Source organism: Euprymna scolopes, chromosome 5 (genome assembly GCF_053919585.1).
Source record: "Euprymna scolopes isolate OS-2025 chromosome 5, ASM5391958v1, whole genome shotgun sequence".
Taxonomy (NCBI): Eukaryota; Metazoa; Mollusca; class Cephalopoda; order Sepiida; family Sepiolidae; genus Euprymna; species Euprymna scolopes.
The window spans coordinates 961,951-974,339 of NC_136486.1; the positions used below are offsets into that span (position 1 = coordinate 961,951).

Consider the following 12,389-nt stretch of genomic DNA (forward strand, 5'->3'; position numbering starts at 1 on the left):
TAAATTCCTTGAGCGAGTCCATCAAGTCCTTGGTAAGCCGCCCAACCGTCAGAAATAATTCTTGTTCCTGGCAGGCACCATGAATTTATGATTGGAAACAGGGTATCTCGATCCCTATTTTCCACTATTGCGAAATTGCACAAATTCGAGCCTCTTTCCACTGCGCCAAAAAGCCAAACGCCCTTCCTCACACGTCCCCTATTATACTTTCGTCGGAAAAAATATGACTCATCTACCTCCACTTCTTTAGGTGTCGAATGTTCGTCTCTCCCACCTAACATGATGGGATGGTCCAGCATGTCCTGTTCACAGACTTCTCTTATGAATGACATCCAATCTACGATTGTATGGTTACTCACACTTGCTTCCTGTTTAATTTTAATCTGCGGCATCTCCATGCTCCAACTGAGAAAAATAACTAAAATCTGCTTTATTGTCAGATGACTTCTCTGTAAGAAGGAACCCATCCTTGGCAAACCACCCTTCTTACAGACAGGACACTTCCACGCAAAACCATCCCCTTTGGCTCCGTTTTTATAGAGAATTCGATCTCTCTCACACGAGCTGCAGAAACTCCTATTCGGTATGAGTCCCAATGAGGCCGCTGTTTGTAACTGTACCTCGTTATTTGGTGGCAGCAAATTATACAAATGCTCATAGGTCCACTTCTGCTCTTCCACTTCAGTGGTAGACATAACGTGGTTAACGATAGTAGTTCTCATTTTGGTAAAAAAAATAAAAACGTAAAGAATAAAAGTATAATAAAAGATTGTAAAAACAAAAAATTAAAGAAGAAAATAATTTAGAAGTAAAACGAATAAAAAACAAAGGAATTAGAAAGAAATGAACTATTCAAAAGAAATCTTAAAACTTGTTATATTATTCCACGTGTAGTAGATTCGGTTAAAATTCGTAATTTAAAAATTCAAACAGGTGCCCCCCGGTGATTCTGTTTTCGTCCTTTTTAGTTTGGCAGGAGTTGCGTCCCTTGATTTCCCTGTAAACTGCAATCCTGCCAGTTGGTGACCCTCCCGTGAATTCATCCTATAGATTAGTGCACCCCAACGTGCGTCCCATAACTTGACCATTTGTGTACTTTTTTCTTTAATAAGAGGAAGAAATCACACAAAGTTATTTATGTTAACTGGCACAAATCTTACCTTCTCCTAACAAACGTATTTTTTGTTTTATTTGTATTATTACTTTTTTGTTGTTTTGTATTGTGGCGAATTTTCTTATGCTGTGGCTCGAAAAAGGGGGAAAATTGCAATAGGTTGCCCTGTTGCGACCCCTAAGGTCTGGAAGCACTAATGCGCGTCCAACCTCTCCCACTGTCGGAATGCCAATGTCAAAAAACACCTGCCTATGCGATGCGGTATTCAGTCGCTTTAAATAGAAAGTGGGGGGGGTGCATAACACGAAATAACGTTCACACGTGAATCACGCATGCCCCAGAATTAAAAGATGGCACCCCAGACGCCTCGAGAGAACGACGCTTAAAATTATTTCTCACTGTATTTAGTATTGACAAATATAATCGGAACTTGTTAGGAAAACAATTTAGCACACACAACTAATGAACAGACATTTATATACAAGGAACGAAATAATGATTACACCGTGTTACGGTGACCTAAATTCATTGTTCTTATATCAGTAGTTTTTTCTTTAATTAATTTCACGTTTTAATCGTGTTTTTCATCATTTAATTTTGATTATTTTATATTTTCCTATATGTTATTTCCTAACGAATTGGACACACAGCAAAGAAATCCCAACAAACCAACCCAAGTTTTTGTTTTGAACACAGAGAAAAATATTCAGTTTATTTGTTTTGTGGATTGAATTTCTGAGAATGAAAGGTAAGCTTGTTTTACACTTTAAAAATTGGATTCGATAAATTTTTAAACAGTCTTAAATATTCAAATAGTTTAGCTTTTTTAACCACAGCAAAATATTTAAATAAGTTGATATTGTTTTATTTCATAAAACATCATTCTGCCATGACTGTAGTCTAAATTTCTGATTATAAAAAATGTAGTATTTTTACGACCTGCCCCAGCGACACAGCGTAGTATAAACACACCCAGCCACCCCATGTAAACAACGGCTTTCGGAATAAGCACCCCCCTCCTCAACCTCCCCATGTTAAGAACTGCGGTCGAGTTTGGAGGTGTTTATTCTGAAAGCCGTTCTTAACATGGGAAGGTTTGGGGTGTTTATAGTATGGGGCACGTCGTAAAAATTTACCAAATATATATATATATATATATATATATATATATATATATGATGTTGGAAAAAGTCCAGGATCCGGTAGTTCACTGTCGTCATGGGTTGCAAAGAATGCTCTCTGCGCCCCTAACCAATGGGGACAAGTAACAGATCAAAAGAAAAAGGAATCAAAACTCTAGCCTCGCTCGCGTAAACTTACTCAGCTAAGTGACAAGAAGAAGAAGAATTAATGGGAATGGTTGTAGGTTGCCTTTTATAACCAATAGGAACAAGCCTCCCACCACTCCCTTAGTCTATTTAGGCGGTGAGACAGATCTGCTCATGCTAGTTCATTCCCCCCCGAGGGACAGCGACACCCATCCGTAAGTAGCCTCCATTTTTTTTCTACAATATATATATATATATATATATATATATATATATATATATATATATATATATATATATATATATATACTAAAAGTCAATCGTTTTTATTTTAACTAAAAACTGTGTTCATTTTAGAAAAAATTATATTTTTACTTTGAAAATAATAATGTTTACCATAAAAGAAATAATTTAAGTCGAAGGTTGTTTGTCAGACAATGTAGGCATAATAAATAGTTTGGGCTTTTTTCGTATTTCCCCACGACTTGTTTTGGCATTTCAAAAAAATTATTTGTCTGATTTTTTCTGAATACACTTACTTTAGGTAAATCCAAAAATTCAGTTCCCAAAATTAAGACGCCAGAAGTGGACACTGTTTAGTTAAAATATGGAACGGAATGTAAGTCACTAAGGATGAAGCCAAATACGAAACCATATGGAAATTATTACAAAAAAATATTTTAGCTTTAACACTTCTTGTGCTATTATTAAACAATAAAAATGATAATAAACTTTTCTTTTTTTTTTTTACATTTCTATAACTATTTTTTTAAACACTTGTGTTATCCTCAAACAATAAAAAAAATGAATGAGAATTTTTATTATTTACCTGTGCTAGCGCAAAACAATAAAACAATAATAAAAAATTATTAAATAAATATTTAAAATAAATAAACCAAAAAAAAATAAATTTGTACTTTTTAAGTTTTTTAGAATATGTCTCTCACAAGTTTTTTCACAGAATTTTGTCACAATGTATAAACGTTTTTATTACCCCCCCCCACACACAAAAACTTATTTTAAACATTTGTATAAAAAAGTTTCATGTGGATTTGTACTTCATTTTATGCTTAGTAACTACTGTTCCATATTTACCTAAACCGAGCCTACTTCTGGCATCTAAACATTGGGAACTGGGATTTTGGATTTAACCCTTACAGTATGTTTTGCTAGAGGATTCCATGAGACTTTTGATTTTTTTAAAATGGAATATTTCAGAATTCAGAGTGGGAAATCACATTCTTATATAAATTTGGTATAAAGTGATGAAGCATTTATTGGCTATCACCAAATTTCTGAAAACTAAATGTAACCAAGTAAAACAAATTTTTATTTTGTCTGTTTTTTTTGTTTTTTGTTTTTTTTTACATATGTAACATTTTTTTCTAGGAGTAAGGCCTTTACTGATTAGTTTTCAAGCAAAAAAATAAATTTCAAACACTAATGCAACAGAAACTGGTGAATGAGCACAGTTTGTTAACATTCCCAACTGCGTCCATTCCGGAAATGGCTGAAATATATTACAATATAGAATGTCGTAAAAAATATCTAACAAGCAGATGACACTAAACATGCGAAATTAGCTTGGATTTTAAAAGTGCTAAAAAAATAAAAAAGTTGACAAAAAAACATTCCTAAAACTCAAAAAAGGTTGCTTTTAAGCTGTAAAATGCTTCGGCCATTTCCTAGACTGGATCTGGATTCTCTGTCAATACTCAGGATTGACTATGTAAACACTGAATTATTTGGCTGCTTATTATTACAGGAAATTTTGTTATTGTTATCTGAGTTACTCAAATTTGTTTTTACTGTAAGTGTTATTTTTCTTATATATTTGTATTGCTACACTATTCTTTTGTTTAGGGATTGGGTTATGTTTGACAAAAATAGATTTTAATTTTTCTTAATAGCTTTAGTGCGCAATTAACTACGAGACCCATGCCTTCCTAAGTTTCCCTCTATCAGTCGCTCCACTTCTCACTAAATATTTATTTATATATAAAAGAATTACATATAAAATGTGTCTGAGGAAGTTTTTCTTAGCTAATTGCATTCACTGACTCAGTGTATCTTCTTTGACCTGCGCAACACCGTTCATATTTTATACCGTCTCTATCACTATAGGGTTGAACGATAAAAGTGTCACCCTAAAGAAAACAACACTACAGCTTTATATCAAAAGTTTTATTGAAAAAATCAATTCGGGTAACTTTATTATGTAGTAGAGCTGACATCTATTCAATGTAACCGTCTTTAGCCTCAATCACAACTTCAATATGGGTATGGAACTGGGAATATGCCTTTTCGACAAGCCGCAGTGGGTGGTCAGCGAATAATCAGCAGATGGCGGCAATCAGGCTGGCTTTGGTGTTGTGAGAGGTCATGTTGGTGATGTACTTGATGAATGACCAAATGAAGTAGTCCAGTAGGTTCAGGTCGGAGGAGTAGGAGGCCAGTGAGAGAAGGTTACAAAGTCATAGTATTCCTGAAGCCAAGCCTGGGTCTCTTTGGACATGGGCAGGCAGCGAGTCCTGCTACCACACTCTGGGACTGCCAGCAACAACCTGATCATACCAGGGAATCACCATACTCTTCAGCACATCCAGGTAGATTTTGATGTTGACTTTCCAGCCGACTTCAAAGATGTAAGGTGGTATGATGTGGCCCTCACTTGAAACCACACCAAAGGCCATAACTGTGGGCAGAAACTTTGTTTTCATCACCCTGGGCACGCCCCTGTTATTAGTGACAATCAAATGATGCATTTTGAGGGTGCTGGCAATGGTCCTGTTGTTATAACTTTGATCGTTAGAGAGCATGATTTGTACAGTTGTGCATCTCTGATTTCGCTCATTAAACATGATGTCATTTTCAGCCATGATAGAAGGCTCTTATGGCTCTTAGGATTTGTACACAACTAGCCAACTAGTAGGTCGTCTGCAACAAAATAAGAAAAATGGGTTTCATCAAACGGAAATGGAATCATGTCATCTTTTATAGGGCAACAATTTTATCTTTCCACCGTGTATAACTTCTGCAAATAGTCTGTTTTTGTTTCAATCCGGTAAATATTTTGATTCCTCCATCCTACATGCCAGACTAGTGTGTGAATCTCCAATTAAAACTCCCTAAAAAATAATCTAATCTAAAATTTACATTGAACTAAAAAGTGTGTTCATTTTAGTGTAACTTTTGTGATTTCGGAAGAACCAAAAATGTTAAAGATAGAATAAATAATATAATTCGAATGTAGAAAAACGTGTTATTAATTTGTAGTTTATTAAAAACAAAAGGATTTCTTTTTATAATGGCAATGGTCTTTTAAGATGGTGCAAAATGTTTTTTTATTTAATTTTTAACAGTTTCATTTATTATGGAAAAGGGTTTAGGGGTATTACTTAAGGGTATGTGTGGCTATATAAAAGGCGGAATTTTTTATTCCCATAGCAAATAATAACAGTAAAACCTTGTAAAATAAAATTGATTGGAAACAATTACAATGTAAACAATGAAAAAGTTTTAAAATTTTAATTTTTTTACAAACTTATTTAAAAAAGGCTGATATAAAAACTGAAATAAAATAATATACAAAAATTCTTATACTTCCCTAATGCAATCTGATGGATGTGCAATTCACATCTTATTTTTCTTATTAAAATATACTGGAATGATGAAACAAAATATTTTAATTTTGGGTCACAAACGTTGCTGATTTATACGATTTTTATTGATTTTTCAAAAAAAACATGGAGTTGAAAAATATATTAAAATTATTTAAGTTTTATGAAATTTTCAAAATTATTTATTATGTACATTTGACAGTTTTTGACTGTGTAATTTCAAACGATTTCCGAAATTATTTATTTTTTTTAATGATTTAATTTTTCGAAATTTTTGACAAAAATGTGGAAGATTGCCACACAACGTATGAAAAAACAGACAATCTTACTGTTAATAATTAATTTTTGTTAAATCAATGCCATTTTTGAATAGTGAATAATTAAACAACATATTTAGAAATCGAATGTGAATAATTCTTTCTACGGAAGGCCAATGATGCAGTAATTTGTTCGCATGTTGCTGATAAAAATCTTAGCATTACTCGTTTCTTTTGTCAGAAAAAAATATAATTTCTAAATAAAGTAACTGAAACAATTATTAATTAAGAGGTAATTAAATTTCTTTGTGCACGGCATGTTTTATAATCTGTTTATATTAAATAAAAATGTGACTTATAATTTATGTACATACAAAAAGTTTACACAGAAAATAAGTTTCTGATAAATTTTAGGATTTAATTAAGATTTAAAAAAAGCTTAGTTTTAGAAAGCAAAAATGTGTATTTACTGGAATAAACAGTAATTTTATGAAATAATTTAAATATTATTTTTTCAGACTACAAATTTTGATATTAAAAATGAATATTAAATGACATTCTGCCAGTTAACTGATTCCATATAAAACCAGACGTTTATTGTTTTAGATGCTGTCTGCTAAAATGTAAACATTTTCTGCATCACATATTTATGTAGCATTACAAGTTGATTTTTTCTTTTTAGGTAATTGTTATTTTATGAACTTGCATGAAAACAGCTGTGTAAAAGATGCTTAAAACCGTTTGAATTATGCAAATCTCAACACACACATGCAAATGGGGAAGATAAGTTTCATAAAAGCAGCCCGAGTTGAGAAGTAGCATTTAGTAGCATTACAAGTTGATTTTTTTCTTTTTAAATAATTATTTTATCAACTTTCATGAAAAGAGCTATGTAAAAGATGCTTAAAACCGTTTAAATTTTGCAAATACCATCAGTAGTTCAAAAGTTATGAGAATTTTAAGTGCCAAAATCTATGCTTTTTCATGGACATTTTTCTGTAGACAAAGTCGGCTAAATTACGGACCTCAGCATTTAAAAAAATTCGGTAATTTCGCTACCATTTATTTATTTTTCATAAAACGATACTTTTATTTAAAATTTTGTGCTCTTTCTGATTATGCAGTCAAATATATGTATCTCTACCATAAGCCATGAATTGTAAATTAAGATGTACAATTTCAATTTTTTTAAAAACTGGCGCATAGTATCATACAGTGGATGTTTATTCATGAACAAAACTAAGTATTATGGTGATATTTAAATATAGATTTATTGAGAGTAGGTATTTACTTGCCTCCCCACCAAAGGAGAGCTTAATCTGCAGTGTAGCCATTGAATGCCTCAAGAGCATTCATGGCCGGTATTTACTATTCCCCTCAAAAAAAGAAAAAAATGAGTAGATCTAACTCATTCTCAGAAATAAACCGAAGAAAATTTTTCATATAGATTTTTCATTTCTGTAAAAGATGGAAATTCTCATAGTCGACCAAAATTTATGCATTTTGGGACCAATTTTCAAAATAAACTCCTAATTTACATTTTGTAAATCCTCTCTATCTGACACTCTCTATATGCCCCTATTTTCTGAGATGCAGTCATAAATTGTACTCTACACGAATTATCAAGGGTAGCTTCCACAATACGAGGATAGCAAGTATACTGATAAGCAACAACTATATATTCACCAGTTGATGGTAATTTTCGTCATTTCTATTCTGCTGTTTTACTGAGAATTCAACTATGTAAACAAAGAAAAAAAATGGTAAAATTTTACCTTTTTCCACCGTAACAAAGGTTTCCGTGTATGCTGAAAACGAAATAAGCAATGTCATTTCTTATGTTATCGCTGGTGGCCATCTTGGTATGAGTGAGCATACAAACACAACCCCCCCGAGAAACTATGCGCAAACGTACATACCAAGATGATCACCAGCAATAATATAACAAACGACATTGCTTAATATCCGGAAAACTACTTATTTGCGGAAAATTTCAATATGATATTCGTTTTCAGCATAGCAAAAACCTTTCAAAGGTAGTTATTTTAAAGAAAAATGTTAAGGTGGGAACAAGGTAAAAATTTACCGTTTTATTTCTTTGTTCACATAGGTGAATTTTCATTAAAACAACAGAATAGAAGTGACATAAACAAAAAATCAACACTCCGTATATAAAAAATGCATCGCAATGAAATTCTTTATCAAACCACCTAATTTTTATATTTTGAAAGTGAATATTTTCTTATTAAAAGGTATTTTAAAAACAGCTAAAATGGACACTTGTCAAGGATCGACATTATTTTTAAACGCTAAGCCTTGACATGTTTTTTATGCATTTATTTCCATGATACCTAAAAATTAGTTGGTTCGATAGAGAATTTCATTGTAATGAGTTTGAATTGTTCCCCCCCCCCCACACTTTTTGTGATTTCTCGTCTGTTATTTTACCGCACGGAGATACTGTTTTTGAAAATTTATCTAAATAAAAAAGTACAATTACATATTTTATTTTTATTTTATAAATAAGATATTTCAACGAAAACGATGTTATCTATATATTTTTTCATATCATAAAGTTTTCTGATACAAAAAATGTAAAAAGGTGAAGAAACGGTTAGTATTGTTGTTATTGTTTTTATTATTGTTATTATTATCATTATCATTATTATTTAGATATTTTCAGTTAAAAAAGCTTGTTTGTTTACAGATTCCAAAACATAGTCTCGACAATGAGTTAAAAATAAAAAAATTATACAAAATACTATTAGAAACTCACACAATCAAGAGGTTGCATTTCTAACAGTATTTTGTATATTTTTAAGTAATTATCGAGATTTCAAAGACCTGATTTGGCTATTTTCTTGTGCTTGTGTAACGCTCAACACTACTTACTTTTCGAAATAAACAAACAATTTACTAAAAACTTATCCAACTAAGTAGAAGAGTAACTTATTTTGCCTTTGGTAACATTTATTAGGGTGTTTATGCACTTGTATTACCGTGCTATTTTTCAAATAGTATTTTCTAATTAAAGTTTCATGATATCTTTTTATTAAATTGTTAGGTGAAAGTACAGAATAGTTAACAAAACACCCTTCCCTCCCCATGTTAAGAATGGGTTTCTAAATAATAATGCTATTATTTCAGCATGGTAGCACAAGTACTTTTTATTTGTTATATATTTGTTTTTTTTTACCATAAAAACGCAATTCTACCTTAAGTACAAGTAAGAAGTTATAAATATCATGATAACAGAAACATATCTACTAAAAGCATTAAAAAATAGTTTTGGCTCAGTATTGTTTCGAAATAAAATTTGAAAAACTCGAAAATAATTTTTTTAAATTGACAAACTCAGAATAAAACATGAGTACTCTAGTAAAACGAATGCAGAAAAACAGTTTTCTATTTTTAAGAAAATACAAATGAAACTCATTACTGCACTGACTTTAGCACTTAGTGAGCCATTTTTCCAGTAAGCGGATTTGAATTTCTATAAAAGATAACATTTTAAAGTAATTTTCGCACAACTAATAATTATAAAATATTTACATATTGTACATGAAAATTATTCTGAAACTATTATCTATATGAAAATGGATGATATATGCCGATTTATATCATCAATTTTGAAATATTTTTTGTCAACTTTGCTTGGCTGTAACTTTGCTTCCTGTGGTCATAAAAATATAAATCAAATTCCAGTAGAGGTGGACTTCTATTTTTATATAGCTTGTAAAATTTCAGCCATATTCAATCAAATTTGACCTCAGGCATGTGTATCCAAACGTAACGTATGAAATGTAAACATTAAAAAAACAGTTTCCCTTTTTGCTGTCGTCATTTTTGACCGTTTTTAATTTTTAATTTGGAGCATAAAAAAAATTAACACCAATGTAATTCTTTTACAAATTGTCCCACAAATAAAAAAAATATGACTTGTTGAAGCGCATTAGATATGTAATATGCCCGATGTCCACAAAAATACGGCATACGCTTGTAATGCTAAGAAATGAACTCTTCCACTTATGAAGACTGGGATAATATTTCTCTTAGCATTACAGACATGTTATGTCCATCTTGCATCTATAATAGTCGAGCTTGCATATATCCCTAGATGTAAGAGAGCCTTCTACTCCAGTAGTTTCTTCCCTAGAACCACTAGACTTTGGAATTCCCTTCCGGTTCCTGCTTCCCCAACTGTATTTGCTTTTCTGCTCAATATCTTTTGTTTCCAATTAACACCGAGTTCTATCTTTCTTCTGAACATGGGAATACACACTGGCAACTATGGAAATTAAGAAATTCGAACTTTTATTACCTCAACATTAGAGATGAAAAAAATTAAGAGTCTTGAAACTTTGTCAACCACATCACTGGCGACAACGAAAATGAAGAAACTGAAATCTTTGTCACCTACAAAATTGGTGGCGCAGGATTATAAAGGAACTCGGAACTTATGTTACCTATTCTACTGGTATGGAGAATACTTCAGGATATTTTTTACCCTAGCATCTTATAAATGACGCCACAGCATGGGCAACAGAGATTAAAAACTTGATAAAAAAAACTTACGTAAACAATGACAAAATTTTCTCAAGTGCTTAAAAATAAGACTTTATGAATGGATTTAAAAATAAAAATTATTAAGTTCTGTAGTTCTTCCTTTTTTCTTGGATAAAATGAATTCTATTTTTTTCTCCAAGAAAAAGTCAGTAATTTCATTTTATTGCACCATTATGTTAACGTTTAACAAGAAAGGAATACTCGTTCTTGTTCCCTGATCAAAATAAAAAATATTTCCATCAAAATTATAATCTTTTATTTTATATTGCTGACTAAAATCCAGATTCAAAAATGTTTACACGAAAAACATACTAAAATGTAAATTTTTTCTTTGCTTGCTTTCTAATGTTAGCAGCATAAGATTGGAATTTATAAAGCCGTACATATAAAGACACTTTCTTAACATAGGCAAGCTCAAGTCTAATATGCTAGATTTGGTAAAATATCAAATTAATCATGCAGCTAAAAAACGAAGTAAAATTCCAGAACCGTCTACTGGAACAAGAGAAAAATGATGAAACGCTACTGCAACAACTACAAATGAATAAAACGATTACTGCACAACTGCAAAAGTTTGTAAAATTATTATAGTGTTGAATAGGAGTTAAATTACAAAATTCTATTTGGAGTGAAATTGCCATTTTCACTTATTTCCCAGGCGAGGAGAAAATCTTCACTTCATATTTCAGAAGGTATGGGAATCTATGTAAAATGAACAGAGTCTATAAAATTCACATACTACTCCAAAAACTAGAAGAGAGCATCGAATAACAAGATTGTGGATTATATTCTACTCTAAAACCACACTGCAACTTTTTCTGAAACTGTTAAACTTTTAATAGTTATTTTGCCTCCCTGTTCCACAAAAGGTGAAAATGTCTGAACTTAAAGACAATGAAGACATTTATTTTTTTTATTACATTTTCACCCCAAACAAGGCACATTGCCACTTTGATGTAGAGGGCTACTATTAGGAACACAAGCTACAGGGGTACTATGTGGGGAGTTGGGCAGCAAGACGCCGGTTCATATTACACTTGAACTTTTGCGTGTCAATACAGTTAGGGAAGCAGGAACCCAGAAGGGAATTCCAAAGTCTAGTGGTTCTGGGGAAGAAACTACTGGAGTAGAAGGCTCTCTGACATCTAGGGATATCTACTGTGAAGGGGTGGGATTGTACTGCTTGTAAGGTTTGTTGGGGGTATTTATGTAGAGGGGGTACAAGTGCTTGCAGTTCGTCAGAGCATTCACCGTTAAAGTACTTGTAGAACAGGCAGAGGGATGCTACATTTCGTCTTTGGAACAGAGGTTGAAGCTTGGATGACAGTTCCAGACCTATCAGGTTGGCGACTCTCTTTTGAACCTTGTCTAGGAGTGAGAGACTAGTAGCAGATGCACCAGCTCAAATATGACAACAATACTTCATACATGGGCGAATGGTGGCCTTATAGAGGTATGGTATACTTTCGGATATTAGTGGCTTTCTAGCACGGTAGAGAGAAACTACCTTTTTGCAGCGGTCTTGGCAATGCTCTCAGTGTATCTATTCCAACTCATGTTTCTT

At 32.2% G+C, this 12,389-nt stretch overlaps 1 protein-coding gene across 1 annotated transcript in view; it reads right to left on the reverse strand.

Moving 5' to 3' along the window:
* Positions 1–4,597: 4,597 nt before the first annotated feature.
* The window catches only part of LOC145276674 (uncharacterized), a 61,451-nt gene continuing 53,659 nt past the window's right edge, over positions 4,598–12,389 (reverse strand). The window contains exon 2 of the mRNA XM_080127856.1: positions 4,598–5,319. Within this exon, the coding sequence (XP_079983982.1) occupies positions 4,917–5,261 (345 nt within the window). The 5' untranslated portion in view covers positions 5,262–5,319 and the 3' untranslated portion in view covers positions 4,598–4,916. The remainder of the gene's footprint in view (positions 5,320–12,389) is intronic.